Here is a 24,708-nt window from a genome sequence, read left to right as displayed (position 1 = left end):
ATTTTAAACACTGTAGAACCTTGCTCCTTTGCTGTTTTTATAGTTTTTATATTTTCTTCAGGAGAAAAGATTATTTGTTTTATTTCGGCTAGAATAAAAGCAGGTTTAAATATTTTGAAACCTATTTTAATAGCTCAATATTATTAGCCCCCTTAAGCAATATATATTTTTGACTGTCTGCAGAAGAAACAACTGTTATACAATGACTTGCCTAATTACACTAATTAAGACTTTTTGAACGTCACTTTAAGCTGAAAAGTAGTATCTGGAAAAATATCTAGTAAAATATAATGTACTGTCATCATATAGCACAGATAAAAAGAAATCAGTTATTAGAAATGAATTATTAAATCTGTTATGTTTAAAAATAGGTTGAAAATAAATATTTCAATAAACAGAAATATGGGGGAAAGGGTCGCTAATAATTTAGGAGGGCTAATAATTCTGACTTAAACTGTATATATGCACAGTTATTTTCCTCCTTGTGAATAAGGAAAGGGAATATAATAGAATAAAAATATGAAACAAACCGTGCTTTGAGCATCTTCACCGTAAGAAAGAAAACTACAAAAGTCCTTCATTCAAGAGCAGTGAGGGATTTTGTCCTTTTGTTGTTTTATTACTAATAAAAACAGACGGCAGTAGTAATATTTGCGCACTGTCACTTTAAGAATAGTGCGGTTCTGATATGGTTTCTCTTTCACATGTCTTCTGATTCTCAACTCGTTTGTTTATTACACAAATGAGGGTTAATATGAATAATCACTAAACACCGTGCTCTGACACAAATGTGCATGTATTTGACCATTAAAGCGCTTGCATTAAGATGGTGTTAGATGTGTGTGCACCGCTCGTTTCCGAGGCTAAGCGCGCACACACACAACAGCGTTTTTAAAAGATGAATGATTCGAAGGTTCATCAATGAATGATGCGCATCTCGTGCTGCAAACGTTACATTACAGTACATGCTTTTAGTTATTTTCATGTGGAACTGAGCTTTGCAGAGCAACAAATGTTTACAACTGGAAAGGGGTGGTATATGATGGAATAATCATTTATCTCGATTAATGGTTCTTCCTAATCGTTAAAGCCAAAATCGAAATCGGATTTTCGATCAATTGCACAGCCCTACTTTGTATTTAGATCTGCTATGTCGTTTATATCTGGATTTGTTTATCATGGTCTGCTGGATTCCAGTATTTAGACCAATTTCAGTTCCATTTGTAAAAGCTGCTGATGCACAATAAGAGGGTTTCTACAGGTTTTATCAAATCAAATTTAAGAGTTTTTAGCACTATTTTAAGACAATTAAGAATGGAATTTCAGACTTAAACAAGGCTAAACGAGAATTATTTTTATGGTCAATATAAAACCCTAAAAAAGCATTAAAACTAATTTTATTGTAAGGAAGATCAATGAACCATATTAATAAGCAAAAAGAGTTAATAAATACAAGTTTCTTAAAACTTTTATTTAAATATATTGTTATTGATTGGCTGGGTGTCGGCCCAATTACGTATAGCTTTTTATGAACATAGCAAAATTCAGAGCAGTTTAAAATGATATAAGAACTACAGAGAATTTAAGACTTTTTAAGGCCTAATATTTGTTTTTTGAAAATTTAAGACATAATGGCCTAGTTTCACAACAGGGTTTAGGCCAGGACTAGGCCTTAGTTAAATTAGGCTATTTAAGCCGCATTTATAAAAATGGCCTTAGAAAAATATATTACTCGTGTGCACCTGGAGACAAAAAATAATACTGATGTATTTTAAGACATCTCACCGCAAGTTATTTTGAGTTGAGACATCTCAAACATTCAATTTAATCTTGACTAGTCTTAGGGTGCTTTCACACCTGCCTTATTTAATTCGATTGAATCGCACTAGAGTTCGTTTTCCCTTTTGGTACGGTTCGTTTGGGCAGGTGAGAATGCAGCAATCGTACTCGAGTGCGCACCAAAAGCGGACCAAATAAGAGTACCGAGACCTGCTTAAAGAGGTGGTCTCAGTATGCTTCCAAACAAACCCTGGAGCGGTTCGTTTGTGGTGAGAATATGATCCGTACTAAAACATGTCCAACCGCAAAAAGTACTGCGCGTTTTGGACTAATTTAGCTGCTGTAGGCCGATGCGCTGTGCTTTATGGGATATGGAGGAAAAATATTTGTTGACAGCGGAGAGAGAGAGAGAGGGAAAAACATTACCTGATGGATCGTTGGTAATAATTACGCAAGATGACCATGTCGCAGTTTAGCTAAATTAATTCACGCCTCCTCCTGAAGTGACGAGCGATGCATTAAAACAGCCGCGCCCGCGATTCATTTTCGTAATGTATAGTTTGTCTAAAGCAGGGATACAATCAGCCAGCGCAGTCATCCCTCCAGGATAAAAGGTTTTGTTTACCTGCGGGAGTTCACTGGCATTTTCCCGCACATGAATTCTGACCAATCCATAAGCAGTTTAGGAAATATGTTTAACAACATCTGGCCAATGAGAGATGTGGATTTAGTCAGATGACTGCATTTTGGTTCGTTTCAACTGGTTCGGACCAAAGCCAGCAGTGTGGTGTGAAAACAACTTAAAGACGGCAGAAGATGCAACAATGTATCATTCAAGGGCGTGAGACTTTTTAAGACCCCGCAGATACCCTGAATGAATGCAAATGAGTGGGAACCTTCACTTGCATCTCTAAACGCTTCTCTGCATGTTACATTTTAAAAATAAATCTGACTAAAATAGTGAAATCAACAACACATGGCGTTTTCGGAGCTTTTCTGAATTAACACTAAGCTACAGTGGTAAACAGCTCCCACCGGTACACATAGTGGTCCTAATGCTGATGACTAAAATGAAGAGTTAACTAATACAATCTTACAGGACATCTGCAGGAGCGGAGGAGTGATCTGATCCCAAGATACAGTCCAAGAAATCAAACAATGAGCGAAAAATGATTTCATTTATAGCAACCAGTCACATTTAATATACAATGACTGCAAAACCAGCAGGCCTCAGATCATGTAAGGTCAATACGTCAGATGACAAGTTTGTATTTAGAATACAGATGCATCAATCGACAAGGCAAAAATCATTACTGGATGTTTTTGCTCCAAACCTGCGACGGTTGTTTGGTTTTAGTTTTGGCAAACTCGGTTACTTGCACACAAACCACACTGCAATGATGTTATCATATAAAGTGTGCACACTAAGAGTTCATCTTGGACAAATTAACTGAGGGGAAAAAACCCTAAACAGTCTCCAAAACAGGTTTCATCCATGTCTACTCTTGTTTGGTTTTACATCTTTCTATTATAAACAAACATGCTCTGCTTACATGTAGATAGCAATCGGTCAGCGCACAAAATTCTCCTGTGAATTCTCATTACAGCAGCAGAGCAGTGGTTACGGTCCCGTACACGGGCAGAGGAGAGAGTGCATTGTCATTGTCGGTTCTCCCTGGGCTTTCAAAGATGCTGCTGTAATTATAAATTGAAAATGTGGGCCAGAAACTTAAAATGAGATTAACTTGGGGGATGAACGGTGAGAGACTGCAGGCTGAGCATCTCCATAACTCATTAAAGAAAACCTGAAATCCTGTCACCTTCGAAGCCTTCAAACAGAGAGCGGCCAGTTTTAACCTATTGTGAGGATTAAAATATGGCCATCTGCAAACCAGACATCTTAATCTGGGAGGAGCTTTAGGAAAAAATACAAACATCTTCTTTATCGTTCAACAAATCTATTCAAGTGTGAATAAAAGACTTAACTCCTGAATTTTGGTAACACCGGCTTTCCCTGCTTTCAAAGGCCAAATTAGCAGGTGGAGAATGACCCATTTATTTGGCAGGATTACGCAGCTTTATCCAGCAGCCTGGGCTTTTTCAGGGTGGTGCTGCTGCTGTGTTAAGTAGGGGTGGTGTGAGATCATGCACGCAGCACTGTGGATCCCAGAATGAGGGGCTTTTTCAGACTGAACACAGGAAGCAGGAACAGGAGAAAGACCAGCTCAGCAAAAAAATGACCACCGCACCCGTCCACTTCCCTGACTGCTGTTCAAACATCATCACCACTGCTGCTCGCTCAACCACACGTCACTCCAACCTGCTGTCAGAAATCAATTCTCTTATTAAAAGTTGATGTTTGACCTGCAACGTTTGTGTATGGGCATTTTTTTCTAACAATACAACCTCCAACTTAGTTTTAAATATTTAACTGCTTTATTTTACGTCAAATATTTAAAAAAAATCTATACCTCATCTATTTTCCTTGCCCCTGGGTTAGTTACGAATGGAGAGCACAAAAAAAGTGTATGTTTGTTTTTCCCCTTTCTTCGTTTTGTTTATTAGTATTTTTTACTGCTGTACCTTTGCATATTTGTATTTACATATTTTGCTGTAATGCTGAAGTGGCTAAATATGTGTTAGTTTTATTTAAAAGGTTATTTTATTTATCTTATTATTATTATATATTTTTTAATTTGTGTTTTTGACCTAAATATTGTTTGATGCTTGAACTTATAATTGTACTGTTTGATTCAGATAGAAAGAAAATGTGAACTAATTTTGTTTTCTACAGATAGATTGTAACAATTGATGTCTTACTGATTCTTTATATTTGCAACTCTATGACTGTTATGCATCAATAAAAAAAATAAAATTAAATATTTAATTTAAAACAAGTTCAAAATTGTTTTTTTAAAACTACACTAGATAATCCTAGAGTTGAACATACTGTAATATAGAATTCCCTTATTTTATCTTTTACAAATTCCATTTTATTACATTTCAATTTTTCTTCAGACTACTTATTTCCAGTTTTAATAGATAAATGACATTTTAGTAATCATCATATTTGGCGTTTTAGATTCTTTTGAACACATGTAGCTGCTGCTTGTCAATCAGACAACGCTTCTGCATTCGTTCTTACTGTCAATTGCGGGAAAAATTGATCAATGAAAATTTTATGATGAACCGCTGTGAGTTTCACTCAACTGCAGGCGGAGCAGATAAGAATTGAGCACAGATGACTTTATGACAAACACAGAGCATAACAAAAAGACAGAATATGCGGCGAGCTGAGAGCTCCTACGATGAATTCATTGACCAGCGCCTCGCACCTCTCCCCCGTGCTGCTCTGAAGGCTGTCAGTGTGTTTGTGTGTGTGTGGTGACAGACAGCTCTCATGCGGGCTTGTTATAATCAATATGAATATTACAATCAAACTCAATACATTCTTACATCAATAACACATGGCAAGCAACGCGTTGATAATAACAAATAATCATATTAGATTACAAACAGCCCAACGAGCTTTTTAGCACATGTGCATCACTGCTGTGATGTTTGCTCATGTTATATTTTTCCTCAGGCGATTTAAAGCAAAATACACAACGACACTCAATCAAACATATATACAATGATAAGGAACATCGTTATTTATTGAGTTATTAACGCACAACAATACCACATGAAGAAAGGACAGACTTTAAAGGAATGAACAATGTGAGGAAAGCTCCATCATTGTGCTTTAGACAAGTCTAAACATGTTCCACCCAGCTTGGACGAAGCAGGCAGGTCTGTACAATTAGCCTACGTAATTTATCGGCTTAAAGATATCGGCCTAATTTAAACATTGAATCGTTAACGATAATCTTAAAAATAGCATTTATCAGCCGATAATGATATGGTCGCTGATATATTGTGCATCCCTAATTTGCAATTATTCAGCTTTACAACTTCAGAGTGTCTATAAATTATTTCTTTTTACTTAATATAAAATTTAATTGCATCTAGCATTGAAAATATGTAAAGGACTTTCTGCTATATGTAAAAGATGTTACTGTTAATATCATCACTATTCGATATATCCTATTTTATATCTTACTGGTTAACTTTTTTCCCTGTTCTGATGGCAGAACATAAATCATCTTTCAAATGCTTGAAGTCAGATTTGACTGCACTGAAAAAAAATTATTCAAAGATGATTCCTTGGATTTACAAAATTTTTAGTTAAGTGGTTGTAAACAATTTATTTGGGCTAAATTGTAAACAAATTTAGTAATGTTCAACTTGATTTGTTTAATTTGTTTGTTTCAATTCAACACATAAGAATTGTTTGCAACAATTTTGCAGACATCATTCTTTTCAGTTTGGGACAGTTAAACTGATTCAGTTATCTTGCATTACATTTCAGGTTCAAAATTATTATTACCATATTTACTTTCTAAACAACTAAAAAAAAGTAGCTTAGATTCCATAACATATCATTTTTTTAGATATAATAATGAAAACATGATGATAAATGTTTCTCGAACTCACAAATCTGCTTCTTAGAATAATTTCTGAAGAATTATGTGACACTAAAAAAACTGAAGTAATGAAGCTTAAAATTCAGTTTTGCCATTTCCATTTTCCCTCCTAAGATTTAAGTTTTTATCTAACAAATGTAGTCTTGGTTAGCGTAAGAGTCTTGTTCCTAATTTAATTTTAGCTGTCACCTACAAACATTTGAATGGTTGTTTGTATTTATATCCAGATTTCTTGATCATGGTCTACTGGATTCCAGTAATTAAAGCATTTTCAGTTCCATTTGCAGAACTTGATGATGCACAATAAATGCAAATGAGTGGAAACCTTCACTTGCATCTCTGAACGCTACTCTTCATGTTACTTTTTAAAAATAAATCTGACTAAAAGAGAAAAATCAATAACACATGGCATTTTTGGAGCCTTCCTAAATCATTTTTAAGCTAAAGTGATAAACAAAAGAAAAGTTAAATAATACAATCTTACAGGACATCTGCAAGAGCGGAGGGGTGATCTGATCCCAAGATACAGTCCAAGCAATCAAACCAATATGTGAAAAATGGCTAAAAAAGCTGCAGGCCTCAGATCATATAAGGTGAATACATTTGATGACCGGTTTGTGTCTAGATTACAGATGCACTGATTGACAAAACAAAAATTGTAACTGGATATTTTTTGCTCCAAACCAGCGATTAGCAACCAGACGGTTTTTGGATTTAATTTGGGCAACAGTTATGTACTTGCACACAAACTGCACTGCAATTTATTTATTTATCATTTATTTATTGCCACATCAGCAACTCGTAGCTATTTCATGGCAAAAAGGATATACACAAAAATACGACATGACAAAGCAAAATCGCATTACAAAAAAAAGTTACTTAGACAAATATATCAAATATAAATAAATAAATACAATTCACACACAAATATATTCAAAGTTCAATTCAGTTCAATGTTTGATAAATATTTTAAAAATCAAAGTCAACATTAAAGTACTCTCCTTATAAAAAAAAGTGTGCGAACCAATAGTTCATAGAGACCAGGGGTACATTCTTCAAAATTCACTTTACTGTAACAATCTAAAATGACTTGGCATATCCTGGATCTGTTAAATCAGCATAACTGATCTCTGGCTAATTTTTTCTTCAGGCAAGTGTGCGAATCTGATTCTATTATCTAGATGAGTTGATCTGAGATTATCAAGTGTTATTGCTGTGAAGAAAAGATCTCTCAATTAGTGAAATTCTGATCAGCAATGCATAGATTGGCCGGCGGCAAGAGAGCAGTTTAGTGACACTGTCTGATTAACATTCAATTATCAGCCATGTGAGCAAAATGACAAGATTTATAGTAAATTAAACAGTTTGGTAAATGATATGATGCATAAACTTTTCACATTTGTTGTGGGATATTTATAAAAGCTTTATACTTTCCTTCTTGAGTTAAGTATTTAACACTATTTAGTTTTACATTTAGAGCAGATTTTCTATGAGACAGTATTCAACTTCTTAATCTTATGGCGTAAGGCATAACTTGCTATTGAAATTCATTCTAAAAAGTCCATATTGGTATAGTAAAAGTTCATATTACCTAAAGCAAGGGTTCTCAAACTCAGTCCTGGAGGTCTGGGGCCCTGCAGATTTTAGCTCCAACTTGCCTCAACACACCTGCAAGGATGTTTCTAGAAAGCCTAGTAAGAGCTTGATTAGCTAGCCCAGGTATGTCTGATTGGGGTTGGAGCTCAAATCTACAGGACACCGGACCTCCAGGACCGAGATTTGAAAACCCTTGACCTAAAGTGTCAGGAAAAGGGCTTTTTGAACCCATTGAAAAGATACCATGTCCAGGAGAGTTTTTGTACCTTTAATTATATAACAGTACTTAATTACTTTTAGAATATGTATTAAAATAATTTTACAATATTGTTATTACCCCCAATTTTCACTTTCACTTAAAATGACAGTCTAATGTTTTTGAAGAACTATTCTGGATTGTGTCAAACTGTCAATAATCGAATCCAGTTAATTGAGTAATTTACCAACAAAACAGCACACAAAAAATGGCTCAGCACAAACACAAAAACATCCTGCAATACTATTGACAGACACTTATTTCATACTTCTACAACTTGAAATGGAACAAAATTTTCAACATTAAAAGTGCAGTGTGCAGGATTGTGCATTATAAACTAGTCATTGTAGACCAAATGCAAAATACTGGATGAAAATATTGACTTTTTTTCCCCCACACGGCCACTTTGACGACAACTTGTCGCGAACACACAGGTTGCCATACTGACTACACCAACAGAAACAAGTATGCCTGACAATCGAGCTTACATTGTAAACTGGTCAGCTAATGTTTACATTTGTAATATTTGTATTGTTTGCAAATGAAAAACCACATCATGGACTTTTATAACATATGCAATATTTGAGGTTGCTGCTGTCCTCCGGTCACATTTTTAGCCACGACAGTATAAATTGAGACAGCCATAATGACTAAAATAAAATACACTGAGTTTTCTTCCAAGACGACCACTGGTGTGAAAATATAATTGGGTAAACTGGCAGTGGGCAGAGTTACAGAGATCAAAACAAAGACTTTCTGACACAGAATACACATTTTCAAAGGGGAACAAATGACTGTGGCATTGCTTTTTTTTTTAAATAAACAAGTACGTTCACTTAGCATGTTTCATAAATATCTACAAATATATTATGGTATGTTTATGCTTTAAAAGAGTCAAAAACATACATAGAGCACCTTTAATTAAGTAGATTGTACGGATATGACTTGTGTTTGAGCAGTTTTCATTGAAGCTCAAGTGCAGCTCAAAAAGCCTGAAAAAAACAGGCAGGATATATATATATATATAAAGTTATCTGAGACCTCTATCTAAAGCTTGAGTAAACATCTATTGTTAATGTTACAAGCATGAGCTTCATTTAGTAAACTAGTGGATCTGCTGATTTTATCTTCTGTAGAAGTAGCAGAATTTCATGACATTAAAGTTAAATCATTATGTTTTTACTTTATATTTTAGAATTATACGATTGATTCTAATTTAATTTAATTTACCTAATTTAATTTTTAATAATGAGAAAAATCAGAAACCAGTAGTTTAGTCAAGATGCGAGCATCAGTGGAGAAGGGGAATGAAGTGTTCAACTCACACTGTAGACAGCAGAGACAGGCTGTGTTGAGAAGATTCGCTCGTCCAGGGGAGGCGGCACTCGTGGATATCTTGAGGGGAAATTAAGGAAAACTCTGGAGCAGATTGTATTTAAGGCCAAATACAGAAACAAGGTGGGAGAACATACATGATGCATAAAAAAAACTGAGAAATAAGATTGAAAAAAAAAATTGATAAGCAGATCATATTTATCTCCATGCAAATTAACTAATTAGCTTATGGTAGTAAAATATTTACTGTTTTTTTTTCAATATTTGCATTGTCCCAACAAAATAATAGTTTTCAGTCAGGCAGACATGTCTAGGTTTTCTTTTTATAAATATTATTTTTTTTTAAAGTCCCTTATGCTCACCAAGACTACATTTATTTAACAAAATACACATTAAGCAACAAACTGAAACATTGTATGATTTAAAATTATTTTTGTAACATTTTAAAATATAAAGCAATATACTGAAAATATTTTTACTATGAGTTTTATGCTGACCTCAGACTTTTAAACAGTAGTATATGTAATTTCTTCAAAACAAACATAAATCTATAACATACTGTACACATAACCTACTGTACATAAACCTTATGCAATAAACAAATAAAAAATGTACTGGAACCTGAACTGTGCCACTTATCAATTTGTTTATTACTCTCCTTATATCACAAATCATCTATGCAGGAGAAAACTTCACCTCAGAATTAAGGATGCACAATGTTATTGAAAATTCGGATAAACTGACCAATAATGAATTTCAATATATAAAAACCACTAAACAGGGCCATTTGAGTTTGTTACAGAGCTCTCAGATGTGAACCACAAATCAAGCCAGCATAAAATGGTTCCACAACATTCATTCATTCGCTTTTTGACTTAGTCCCTTTATTAATCAGGAGTCACCATAGCAGAATGAATTGCCAACTTATCCAGCATATGTTTTAAGCAGCGGATGCCCCTACAGCCCCAAGGTTCCACAACATTAATAAGGAAAATATTGTGCAACATTGATCAGGTTAGAAAGCTTGGTTTTCTAAAAATCACCTAATATTGCCATGGTTTTACTTTAGGAAAAAAACAACCGGAAACTACTGGCAGAAACGCAGGACATTTAAATAGAATTTAAGCATGTTTTAATGTATTGAATTTATTAAATGAGTAAAGTAATAGTGCATGTTGGTTAAAATTTCACATTAGTTCTGTATTTTTATTTTTATTGAATGAATGAATGTTTTTTTATTATTATTAATTTACATCTAGATCTCAGCTCACGCTTCTGCTATTCTCAACTGCAGCTACTGTCAAAAGTGCATTTTTAAGAGACTAAACTTGTTTACCAAATAAAGTGTTAAAAAATTGACTTGACTGCATGCAACATATCTTATGTGTAAGCAAAATCTATGAAGAACCGTAATGCAAAACACATCACTAGACCTAGATGGCTAACCACAAAATCTCTTTTAAGTTTTGAAAGACATTCAACAAGCAATAGGCCAGCCATGTTACAAACACAAGACGTAGCGACACAAACACAAAAGTCAAACACGTTTGGAACATTTACATAAAAAAAAAAACAACAGTAAGAATGTTCGATGTTTCATTAGGTATGCGCGAGGATCACAGCCTGAAAGGTGCAGTTATTTTCTTTGTTTTCATAAAACATATTCTGTTCAATAACCAACTACTCCTGTCACCCCTTCATTTAGAGTTGACATTTAACACAGAATGTCTAGACTATAGGTAATTAAAGGGCACCTATTTTATCACTTGTTCAAGATTTAAGATAAGTCTTTTGTATCTCCAGAATGTGTCTAAAGTTTCAACTCAAAACACCCATCAGATTACTTATTATACCTTTCAGAACATTGGAATTGTCTGCTCTGAACATAATGTAGCTGTTTTTGGTTGCCTATGCCTTTAATGCTGGTTCTCCCTGCCCACCGGTCCCACGTGCCTATCTAGAGTGTGCCTTAGGGCATACTCACACTATGTACATTTGACTTGAATCGGGATAAAGCATGCTTTTCCCCTCTCCTGTCTCCCCCGACGGCCTGCACTCACATTACATTCGGGCCTGGGCACGATTAGGTCATCGATGACGCACTGATCAGTAAGAAGCGCTTCCGCTCAGCACAGTGGAGATTTCTTTAGTTATATTGTTAGTGGTTTAATATGCAGTGACACACTGTTAAATATTTCGCCAAACAGATCCGCCACTTTTGACGCTCATAAACAATCATAGTCCTCGTGCTGCAGGAATTAGGAGGTTTGCTGAAAGCGCAGTTGTGGTGCAGTGAGGAGTTTGCATCTGTAATACGACAGTTTAATGCTTTCATTAAACAGTAAGAATGTTTAATAAATCCAAAAGTCAGGTCTTGCTTTCAGTTTCGGGCATAGGTGCGTTTTGCACTCACACACAAGCGGACCGCACCAAAGCCCAAGTGAACCACGCTCAGAGCACTCACACTTCTCAAACAATCCAGGAAACTGCCATGGGCACGGTTTGGATTGCATAGTGCGAGTAGGCCCCCAGTCTCCGGCTGTGTCAGATAAACAGCACAGTAAAAGACATGTAGCAAGCAGATCTTGTATAAAGTTTGTGAGAAATACTACAGTAAGAATTTTTACAATGATTATTTTATGTATTTGTTTTGGAGTTAATTCAAGCCTTTCGATGAGTCACACACAATATAGTTACAAAGTTCACACACACTGCACTCATTTAACTTTGCACTAGTTTTGCACAGCAAATGTGACAGGACACATGTTAATATCCACTGCTGTATGGAAATCTGTCATGTTAATGTACAAAATCAACCTGATTTAATGTCCACAAACCAGAGTTGGTGTGTCTTCTTTTATAAATGTACTAATATGCGGCTGTGGTGATAACGACAATAAAATGCACTGTATTAAAAACGTTTTAAACTTGTAAAAGTTATTCTTGATCAGATTTGATGATGATGATTGATGATCACAGATAGCTCAACAGATCTTTTAATCCCTGCTAGCTTTGCGCAGATTCTGTCTTGTGGATAAGATTATGTGTGCTACTACGGAGACATGTTAATACGCGGCTGTCAATCAATTCAGTGGGTGGGGAAACCGAACTCCTAGGTCAAGTTGCGGTCGGCCTCAAAATGGGGGGGGGTCTGGATCAATGACTGTAAAAAATATGGACGACGCGACAGCCCTTTTTCCCATTGAACGCCTTGAGGGCAAAACGCCTGCTTGACGGGCACAAACTGTCACAAAAGACTGCTGAAATTGGAGCCTTGACATGCGCAGAAGGACTGTCTGATGGAGCCAGAGGAGGAGCCGCGAAAATGAGCGGAGTCGAGCTTCCAACCAAACGCTTTATGTAAAATCAACCACGCCCCCCGAACTTCTCAGCATGCGTTTGCTGTCATATCAACACAAATGGATGTAATAACGTTAACAAATATGAGGGTTTTATATATTTAATCGCGCCAGCTCCGGACCGCAGCGCATAACCTACTCGCGGCGTCGCGGGCTGATTGCGGCTCGCATGCGGCAGCGCCGGCTCGCTTGGCCGCCGCATCTGGCTCGATTGACTCGGGCTGGAATCGGGTAGTGAGTCCAGGCATCCGGAGTAGGTCCAGCAGAGGTAACATTAGTCAGTCTGAGCTCTAAGGGATAAGTCTCCGGCAGGCGAGAATCTAGCCGGAACTGTGTTTTGCTATCTGGGTGGCTAGGCGTGTATCAGCAAACTAATAAAGCCCGAAAAAAGCCCTGAACTTAGCGAATAAACAGTGTTCCACCAGGATCATGTATGTCAGAAACTATAGTTTACTGCTGAACTCATTTTGTCATGGTAAAATGACACAGAAATCGAATAATAACACTTCAGTCTCCTGCCGAAGCTCAAACGGTCTGCTTTGAGAAACTGTCAATCACAGCTGTAAATCACGATGACACGCCCAGCATTAAATTACTGCTAAAAACAAACTGTTTACAAAAATGAAGATCTGCACCTATTACAGCACAATAATCAGTGCCTTAATCGACCAGAACCATCTTTCGAGACATTTTTTTGCAAGTGTAATTATTTTTTTTTATTTGGGCTTAAGTCTCCTTCATTAACACGGAGGAGGCGGGCTTTATGACTTGTACTGCAGCCAGCCCCCAGGGGGCGATCTAACGGCCGAGACCTTCACTCAAACGCAGGCTTGCGGCACACTTGGTCTGGATCCTATTTTATCATCAGAAAAATTTAAAAAATAAAGACTTATTGTGTTTATATCACCCCAATATGACTGTGGACACACTACACCTACTCACAATTCTGTCCAAAAAGACCATTTTCATCATAGATGCTTTTTAAGATGACTAGTTAAACTAAAAAAATAGAACTTATCAGTTAAGTGTTCAGCAGTGTTCAATATATACATGTATAGAGCTGAAGTCAAAATTATTAGCCCTCCTGTGAACTTTTTTTCTCTTTCAAATATTTCCCAAATGATGTTTATCAGAGCATGGCATTTTTCACACTATTTTTTTTTTTCTTTTACGTTTCATTTCGGCTAGAAAAAAAACATTATTTTTTTAGACCATTTTGTAGTCAATATTATTAACTGCCCTTAGCAATACTTTTTAATTGCCTACAAAACAAACCACTGTTATACAATGATATGCCTAATTACCTTAACTTGCCTAATTAACCCTTAAATTGCACTTTACGCTGAATACTAGTATACTGAAACATATCTAGCAAAATATTATGTACTGTCATCATGGCAAAGATAAAAGAAATGAGTTATTAAAACTATTATGTTTAGAAAGGTACTGAAAAAAATCTCTCTGTTAAACAGAAATTGAGATAAAATATATAGGGGGCCTAATAATTCAGGAGTGCATATATATTAGCCAGTTTACCCAGCTCTAATAAAAAAGAGAGAAATCTGTGCAGCAAGATTCTTGAACACAAGAAGTTGATTGAGTATTAACATGCTGCTGGAGTACAGAGGATGGAGACGCGTCTTCCATCTCCAGCCCAGCAGTTCTGTCTGTACAACCAGGCTATTGTTAAGAGGGTGGGGAAAGCCTTCCTCCTCCACTGCACCACAGGCCCATACACAAGCACAGAGAGAGAGTTCAAACAGAGATAATGTACAGTTTACTGTAAGCAGGATAAAACAACAGCTGTTAGTTACTCATTTTAACTTTCCCTTGGCTCGCTGCCATGAAACTTTCACAGTAACCTCCTGCTCCACAAACACGTCATCCTTTATACAGCCTGAGTTTAAACCGGTTTGTAGGTTACAGATTATTTTTAGTGCTACAGACTCATTTACCAGCATGTACATTTGCAATGACACAGCAGTCACAATGTCTTGTTTCCCTCTGTTCAAACTGCTTTATATATAGCAAAGGTTTTCTCTGCAATTAAGTGCAATATGGTCATAAAGGGACAGTTTACCCAAAATGAAAATTATCTCACCATTTACTCCCTCATTTGGTTTTAAACTGTGTGTTTCTTTCTTCTGCTGAAAAGAAAAGAAGATATTTCAAAGAATGCTGGTATCCGCACTTCCATGGTAGGAAAAAATACCAAAGAAGTCAATGGGTGCCAGCTCATAGCATTCTTCCAACTATCTTATTTTATGTTCAACAAAAAAAACTTAAATACAGTTTGAGTGAAGGAGAGTGAAATAAAGACATTTATATTTTTGGGTCAACTGTACCTTTCATTATACAACCTTTTCCTAAATAAGAGTGTTAAATGAGGCTCGGCACACACCGTAAATGTAAAATCTGACATTGACATGAGATATAAACTGATTAAGTTGATCCCGTATCACAGTTTAGCAAATAATTTTCAGCTATGAAACGTTTGCAAGCAGATTTCTTGGCAACCATGAAGGAAATGATCCCAGTCCACCGAGGACTTTGCCAAGTCATAATCAAACAGAAATTATTAACACTAAAGCATTTGGGGAATAACCATTAAACTAAAAGGAGAAATAAAGCTATGATTGTTGCTGACTAAATTATGCACCATTAGCAAAATTCTTTCCCTACTTTATTATAACCTCCAGCACAACCAAATCGGTTTAAATGAAAGCATTAAATTGCAAACATCATATGAACATGCTTGTTCATGAAGTTATATTAGAAGCCAGATTTACTACTAAACTCCCCAAAACCTGCAAACCCAAAGTGCAGCTTGTTTGTGAGGTGACCAAGATGCTGGCAGATGGACACTGACAAATACAACATAAAGGTTTGGGTGTTAGACTTAACGAAAAACAAACAAGATTATGAACAAGGAAAAGTATGATAGTTTATCCCTAGAGCAAATCATATAAGCTGAATGTTGTTTACTTTACCATGCCTTACTGTGCGGAAGAGAAACAAGCAGTATATTAAGCTTTCCAAGATCTAAACACAATCTCAATGGTGCTCAGTTATGAGCTATTTTGCTTCATCTTCATTCAGACTAGATGTATTTAATGCATTAAACTTTATTTGTTGATGCAAATACATAAATGCTACCAAACTGTCACTGATCAAAGGTAAAAATAAATAAATAAATAACTGTACATAATATTGAGTTTATTGTTAATATTATATAATAATATTGAGCTCAATATATCAGCAGTAGCCACTTGTACTTATCAAACATTACCTGTATATGTTTTTCTATTGATTCCAAGTTGATCAATTGATCAATCAGAAAAAAAAATGTCAGCTACATTTACATTTTACATTTACATTTAGTCATTTAGCAGACGCTTTTATCCAAAGCGACTTACAAATGAGGACAAGGACACATCTTCTACATCTTCAATAGTCTGAGAGTGAGTAAATCAGCAGCAAATTTACATTTTTGGGTGTGAATGGCACTTTCAGTCTCCATTTACTTTCATTTCATGGAAGAAATATGTAATTGAAGTCAATGGTGAATTCCGAGCATTAACATTACTTTTTCATGAGGCTGAATGTTGATAACTGGTAAGAGCATGTTGTTTATAACATTAAAAGCGAGTATATCACGACACAATCATTTAATTGAAGTTTAAACTCGATGTCACGTCTTTCAAGTGAAAGCTAGCTCATCTTTAAAAATGAAAGCTAGCTTTAGCACACTCCAGCCGCCGGGCAGGCTCGGGCCAACCCGGTTGTGTTTTGCCAGCTCGACTACGGACAACCACATAAACATTATTGTGTTATTTCTAACCTAATCTACTAGAAGCTTCAGGACTTCAGATACAAAAAGCACAAACCAAACACACACTTCTGTTGGGATGACTCAGTTAGCCGGTAAGTTACAACCCAACACACTCTAACATTACCGCTGTCAAAAAACTAGCGACCCGCTTGCCCAAACAACAGTTTCGGACTTTATATGCACATCAACTCGAAATGCCCCCTCGAATACCCATGATGTTGCCATGAAACGCTAGCGTTAACTTATCCAGGCACACACACACTTCACTAACGTAAGGTTTTGAGTCACAACCACAGATGGAGATTTGTGATGGAGTTCAGAAAAGGATACTGTTGAGCCACCGACTGTAGCGGGACTGTGGTGAGGGTGGTCCGCAGTTGGCTCGCGGATAACTGCCCGGTTCCAGGTCCAGTTCCAGCAGCGGCGGCAGCGGCTGGTTTCGGCACCGCTTTCGGCGGCAAACTCATCGCAAATAAAAAAAACTAACGCACGGATTTACAGATATTTACAATAATAAATAAGCTAGCGGCTAAACTGTACACTTGAAAAATATTGCTGGCGACTTATGTCAATACCCGGCTTTATATGAGCAGGTTGCCGGTGTCTGAGCGGATATTAACGCGTGAGCTAACAGGCTAGCTAGCTTATTGATAGAATAGCAGGCTATAGTTAGCCGGCTAGCGCTTATTGTGGTTTATCTTCATTGCTGAAGGTTGGGGGCTGTTCCCCCTCCCCGGCCGGGGTTTCCGAGGATCTAGTTGGCCTCTTCTTGCCAGGGCGATCTTGACAGGTGTACCCTCTTTGGAAAATGAATAACACTTTGTTTACAACTGCTCTTTGACGAGAGTATCTCCACGGAGTGTGATGATTCCGTTCAACATGGCGCTGTGGCCGCCTCCAGCAGTCCTACAGGACCTACCTTTCGTTTCACTTCGGGTGTTTCCGTAATACTTCGGCGGGTGGAATTTTCAACGAGTGTACACGGAAGTACGGAATGGGCTTTCCGGAACTCATAATAACCTACTTGGATTTCAGCCAAATAGATTGTTGTAAATGATGTAACGGCCAAACAAGAGTGCGGCATTAGATAAATTTTGTTTTAAAATGTCACCGCTATATTTGTATATAAAATATGTTAACCTTTCAATGTTTATGTGCGCGTTGGAACCGATTTCTGATGTTACAGTGACACCATGTGTCCACAGATGAACATGGCAGTTCGGCTATTGAGAAAAAAAAACTTGGGAGACGACAATGTTTATCATATTGTTAAACAAAAAACAAATGCAAGCACATGTTCAAAATAGTTTTATATTTAAAATTGATAAAAATAACAAAATTATTACGTGATGTAAGCTTTATCAAATTTATTTGTAGGTTAACTTACTTTAGGAAATGCATGGTTTTGGGCCAGTTGATTACAGAAAGCGTATGATGCATGGGAGTGCTGAATTCCAGAAACATTCATTCATTCATTTTCTTGTCTTGTCATTTCTTGTTTCTTAGTCCCTTTATTAATCTGTGGTCGCCACAGTGGAATGATCCGCCAACTGATCCAGCAAATTTTATCTCTGGGAAACATCCACACACACACTCATACACTACGGACAATTTAGCCTACCCAGTGCACCTGTACCGCATGTCTTTGGACGGTGGGGGAAACCGGAGCAGCTGGAGGAAACCCACGCGAAGGTAGGGAGAACATGCAAACTCCAGACAGAAACGGCAACTGAGCCGAGGTTCGAACCAGCGACCCAGCGACCTTCTTGCTGTGAGGCGACAGCACTACTACTGCTTCGCCTAAAACCTAAACCTAAACATCCTTCAGCAACGTTGACAGAACGTAATGCTACGAATATGGTCTTTAATAGTGTCCTAAAACAGTGGTTCTCAAAGTGGGGGTCGGGACCCCCTGGGGGGTCGCGGGACAATGACAAGGGGTCGCTTATTGATATCCAAAACTCAAATAAGTTTTATTAAACTATTAGAATTACTATATTTTATTCATAACCGACAGAATATACACTGAAAAAAGTGTTGCATGCAGAACTGTTGCAAATAATTTCTTTGTGTTGAATTTAAACAAACAAATTAAGTTTAGTAATGTTTAACTTAATTTGTTTGTTTAAATTCAGCCCAAATAAATTGTTTACCACCTCTTAACATAAAGAAATTGAGTAAATTCAAGGAATCATCTTTGAATAATTTTTTTCAGTGTAGTTAATAGTTGCATTAATGTAACAGCAACATAAAAATAACAATCAGTCATCAGCCTTTAATTTTAAAAGCAAAATGTAATTAAATCCATAAATCACTTTAAAAAACATTATATGGCTAATAGACTATTGCATTTTTGTGTTGTCAATAAGCTCATGTTTATATTTGCCTATAGTTGTGTCTGCAACGTTTACATATTTACAGTACAACCACCTTGAAAAATGGGGGTCGCGAGCCACTGATATGATTATTTTTGGGGTCGCAGCCTAAAAAGTTTGTGAACCCCTGTCCTAAAACATTATCACAAAAACATTACACATAATATGCATAATAAAGTTAAAATTGAATACTCTCTAATCCCTATTTTAAAAACATAAAGATATAGGCTATGAGAAAAAACGTTCCTTTATACATTCAATAAAATAAAACGCTTCTCAAGTTATCCTAAGGTTTACGTGAATATTTTTTTTATAATTTGAAAAAAAAGAACATACAGAAATTATTTTGTCTAAACTAAACAAATAGATATAATATATTACAATATTTTAATCACTTAATTTTTCAGTAGCTTTTTGTTTCCTCAGCAATAGCACACATAAGAAACACATGCTCATTTGGAATACTAAAAAATTTTTATGTGATATTTCTAAGTTATGTATTAATTTAAATTATATATATATATATATATATATATATATATATATATATATATATATATATATATATATATATATATATATGTACACTCTCAGAAAAAAAGGTACAAAATTGTACCTTTTAGGGTACAAATGGCCCGTCACTGGGGTGGTACCCTTAAGGGTACAAATTTGTACCTCTATTTAAAGGTACAAAATTGTACCTTCTACATTTGTACCCTTTAAGGGACAATTTTGTACCCTAGACACTGAAGGTACAAAAATGTACCTTTTTATATTATATAGTATTTTCAGGGTACTGACCCAGGCATTTTGATCCATTGGTGACAGAATGCACAAATAAATAAATAAAATATTTTGGTTCGCAGTTGTCCATTTTTATTTATTAATGTAGAAATATTTCATTACAACTCACAACTGAATGTGTCAAGAAATAAAATTACACAGTAAGTATAAAGCAGACATGTACAACAGTAAAAAAAAACTATTTAGATAACAAATAAAAATTGTTCACTCACTGTACAGTATATAATCTACCCTTAATAAAAAGACCACAAGAACACTGTTTAAGATTTATAAACACATTACACAGGCTACATCAAGTACTGCACTTTATAAAGTCCAAAGTATTTGTCTTGAGTCAGAATACTCGGTCATAATAAATAATTTGTCATCAAAATTTTCTCTGTATTTCAGAATGAAGGCAAACTTTCTCTATAAATTGCTTCAACAGTGCAGAAAACCAAATACATCAGTAGCCTCTTCCTCAACATCAGTAGATTACTCCTCATCATCCTCAAGTGGAGTTGTAATTTGTTGTAACACAATATGTGTTTATGCTTTTGATAAACATGACATGTAAAGCACTCATATCTGGAAAATGTTCTTTGATAGTCATTAGGACCACAAGTTATTTAAAAATTTGCTTTATGCATGAATGATAGCAGTGTGCTGGATTAACTTGATGATTGTGATTATCCCAAGAGCATGTAGAGAAACAAAAAACAAGGTTGATCACTCTGGTAACTGGAGTAGATCGAGGCTTGTCATCGTCCACCGTTCATTCAAAACATTCCACTGCAGAAACATCAAGGTGATCTTCTAATAAGATGGATATGTCAAAAATGTATATTCGTCCACATCATTAGCCCGGCTAATCACAATCCCATCAACTCTGAAGACTGCCGTGACTCGTCTTGTTAACACAGTTGTCCAGTCGGTGGCCTCCTCCTGTACTTGAACTGTTGGATGTGGTGAAGATGGTTCACTGTAAATGACAAAGCAATAATTACATTAATATCAGTCACTCTATCACTGATGAAGAGAAAATCAACATGCATAGAAAGTAAAATAATTAATATTCACTGATAAAAAAAAAAAAAAGTATCACAGATTAAAAGACTAATATAAATTTCATTCATTCATTCAATTTCTTTTCGGCTTAGTCCCTTTATTAATCTGGGGTCGCCACAGTGGAATGAACCACCAACTTATCCAGCATATGTTTTATGCAGCAGATGCCCTTCTAGCTGCAACCCAGTATTACGAAACATCCAGACACACTTATTCACACACACATTTATACACTACAGACAAATAAGCTTACCAAATTCAGCTATAGCGCATGTCTTTATACTTGTGGGGAAACCGGAGCACTTGGAGGAAACCTTCACGAACACTGGAAGAACATGCAAACTCCTCACACAAATGCCAACTGACCCAGCCGAGGCTCGAACCAGCGACCTTCTTGCTGTAAGGTGACAGCACTACCCACTGCGTCATCCTAATATAAAGAATATCAAGCATTATAAAATGCATTTATCACAGCATATACTGAACAGAAAACAACATACACACCTGAGCACAACGAAATGTTGAAGTGTCTCGCTTAACAAGGCTGGCAACATGAGAAGTGCTGCTGTAAAATCAATTCCTGGAACATAAGATGTGGCATACAAACAAATATGAATGAATCCATACAAAGCTAGAATTTAATAATATTAATCAAGTGGAGAAAGTTTACAAAGAGTACCTTAGAGTCAGGTCCATAGCATTCTTCAGTTGATCTCTCATCTTTCGATGAAAACCTAGAAAATAATTTTAAACATGTGGGTGTACATTTATTGTTGTTTGTAAGTAAAAACCTACAAATTTAAAATAGTATGTAAGCCATTAAAACCATGGTATAGATAATGATACATACTTACATCTTGTAACTGAGCCATGCTTTCATATGACCTGCCTTCATTGCTCTGATGCTGTTAGGCTGCATTCTGTTGTTCAATCTTGTCCTGAAAGACAATTGGAAACTTCAAAAACTTCTGGAAAGCAATAAGATAAAGCAATAACTATTTACTTATTTTGAGATATTAATAAAATAGGTAAAATAGCTCAAGGTACCAGTTTCAGAACAGATGAGACAAATTATTACATTAAAGAACAAAGTATAACTTAAAACGTCGATTTATACAACATGGTATGTTAATAATTCTACATTAACATAAGTATAACGTTAAACGATAGTAAAGCACCAACAATTCTGGACATGAGAGTTTGTGGACACTCCTCAACTTTGATGTAACTTAGACACTGAAACGAAGATATGTACAAGCATACACACGCCACGTTTGTAACTAGCCACGTTTACATAATCAGTCACTTTGCCGGTGACAAAATTGTGATTTTTCTTCACAAAATGGCGGTGTAACTTAACTTATATAACCGTCTAAAATTACATTTCAGCGGTCAACCGTGGCTAGAAAAATGGCCTCAAAATATAAAATATTATCGATAATTACAAATTTCCAGTATTAATAACAAAAGGTTTTATATCAAGGTATATGAAGACTTTAGTCGCGCGAGCTCCGGGCCACACCGCACATTACTCACGGGTCACGGCCCGATTCCGGTGCACGGATACGGCAGCGTCGCGCTTCTGCCGCCGCAGCTGGCCCGAGTGTATTTTGCTAATTGGGTTGCGATTATATTCCGCCGTGGCAACACTTATTAATAAAGCAGTAACGTAACGTAAGATATAAGGCGCGAATACGTAACGTAGGCGACAAAGGGAACTTTTACACCGAGAAAACTAACAGCATATAGTACTCACCGTCTATAACGTTATGTCCCTCGGTGACTTCGATATCACATTGTATTAACTTCTTTAATAAGCTGCAGACATCTTAGCAAACTCCATCCTGCAGGCCAGCCCGGAGCACTTAAAGCGGGGGAAAGCCGAGACCCGAGAGTCAGACAAAATCAACAGAACACGGCTTCACATGTAAAAATGAGACTACAAATATCTTTAATACATTCTTACCTGAAAAGTGTGGACTCCAAAATAGACTTTTCTTTGAAGAGCGTGCTAAGTCAGCATACTCGACGAACCGCCTCAGTAACAAACACTACTATAACGTCTCAACAAGCCAAATTCTTAAAGAGACAGCAACATCACCACCTGTATGAAGATGCTGTCACTCTGCATGGTTCTTATTCTACATCCCATAAACTATAGGGTCTTAAACAGTAAGCAAAGACCAGTATTTACGTTTTTAATGATTAAAATTACATTTAATTATAAATTAAATTATTAACATTTTTGAGAAAAAATGTAATTTAAATACATGAAAAAAATTTAATTATTAAAATATTTAATTCAATCAATTTATTTATTTATTATATTTATAAATTATGTATTTTAGTATTAATGTTTAGTATTAATACATTTAAATTAGTGTTATATAGTGTCTTGATCTTATCATGAGCTGAGGGTACAATTTTGTTCCAATAGGGAAACAAAATATATAATTGTACCTTTAAAGGTGCCAAATTGGTCCTTTACGGTACAATTTTGTATCCAAATGTGCTATAAAAGGTACAAAAATGTACCTTTCAAACCTAAATCTGGACATTTGTACCTTTATAGCCCATTTGGGTACAAAATTGTACCCTAAGGACCAATATGGGACCTTTAAAGGTACAATTTTATATTTTGTTCCCTCTAGGAACAAAATTGTACCCTCATTGTACCTTTTTTTCTGAGAGTGTATATATATATATATATATAATATATATATATATATATATATATATATATATATATATATATATATATATATATATATATATATATATATATATATATATACTTGGTCATAATATATAGAAAATTCTTTAAAAATATACAGAATTTCCATTCCTAATCAACATAATGAAATAAAGACCGTTCACACCAAGTAAATTTACTATATTTTCATCCACAATATTATTATATTTGGTTAGAAATAGAATGAATAAAGAGTTACAGTAATTGCCCTTCTGATCAGGCCTTTAGAATGATTTGTATTTAAAAACAAGTTAAATAGTTAAAATCTAACATGTTTGTGTTAGAGTTGAATTACTTTTTTATTTGCTGCATTGTTTAACACTTAGCGAAGATGGGTTATGTGTTCATAAAAGTCAGACAACAATAGACTCTTTGGGGGGGAATCATACAACAAAAAGTGCTGGTGTGCATTAAAAATCATTCATTCATTCATTCATTCATTCATTCATTTTCTTTTCAGTTTAGTCCCTTTATTAATCTGGGGTCGCCACAGCGGAATGGACCACCAACTTATCCAGTATATGTTTTACACAGTGGATGCCCTTGCAGCTGCAACCCATCACTGGGAAACACCCATACACTCTTATTTACACACATACACTTTGTACAATTTACCTAATGTCTTTGGACTTGTGCGGGAAACCGGAGCACCCAGAGGAAACCCATGTTAACAAGGGGAGAACATGCAAACTCCACACAGAAATGCCAACTGACCTAGCCGAGGTTCGAACCAGTGACTTGCTTGCTGTGAGGCGACAGTGCTACCCACTGCTCCACCGTGTATTAAAATGTAATTTTTAAAATAGATCAAAAATGAAAATAATGACCAACGTGAACACAATGTTGCCATCATGAGAAACTCTGGATCATGCAGATAACCTGATCTAACATGAAAACAGAACTATTTTAAAAGGTGCTGAAGAATCTTTGACTTTTAGGAAAAAACTCGAAGGTTCAATTCTACCCACATAAAAAATACTGTAGAAATTATTAGTAAACTATATATTATGAACTTTAATAGTAAAGAATATAACTGCATATAGTAGT

General features: G+C 35.8%; 1 protein-coding gene and 1 long non-coding RNA gene across 35 annotated transcripts in view; both read right to left on the bottom strand.

The window, feature by feature from the left end:
- The window catches only part of eif4g3b (eukaryotic translation initiation factor 4 gamma, 3b), an 80,764-nt gene extending 63,188 nt beyond the window's left edge, over positions 1–17,576 (bottom strand). For 18 of the 34 annotated variants that reach the window (XM_087306997.1, XM_087307004.1, XM_087307006.1 and 15 more), the window contains exons 1-2: positions 17,014–17,576; positions 9,483–9,576 (exon numbers count right to left, since the gene is read on the bottom strand). In XM_087306997.1, the coding sequence (XP_087163123.1) occupies positions 9,483–9,576; positions 17,014–17,150 (231 nt within the window). In that variant the 5' untranslated portion in view covers positions 17,151–17,576. The remainder of the gene's footprint in view (positions 1–9,482; positions 9,577–17,013) is intronic. The other 16 variants (XR_015523489.1, XR_015523488.1, XR_015523490.1 and 13 more) reach the window with 1 other exon arrangement.
- Positions 17,577–19,911: 2,335 nt separating this feature from the next.
- On the bottom strand, positions 19,912–23,061 carry LOC147838197 (uncharacterized). The gene is made up of 7 exons (XR_015523522.1): positions 22,876–23,061; positions 22,666–22,773; positions 21,764–21,847; positions 21,589–21,643; positions 21,414–21,489; positions 21,163–21,339; positions 19,912–20,823 (listed from the first exon to the last, which is right to left on the bottom strand). It is a non-coding gene; the product is annotated as an uncharacterized LOC147838197 (long non-coding RNA).
- Positions 23,062–24,708: the final 1,647 nt, after the last annotated feature.

Source organism: Danio rerio, chromosome 23, assembly GCF_052040795.2.
Source record: "Danio rerio strain M-AB ecotype USA chromosome 23, GRCz13ab, whole genome shotgun sequence".
Classification (NCBI taxonomy): domain Eukaryota; kingdom Metazoa; phylum Chordata; class Actinopteri; order Cypriniformes; family Danionidae; genus Danio; species Danio rerio.
The sequence above is the reverse complement of the archived record's forward strand: the minus strand, read 5'-3'. Positions and strand labels throughout refer to the sequence as shown.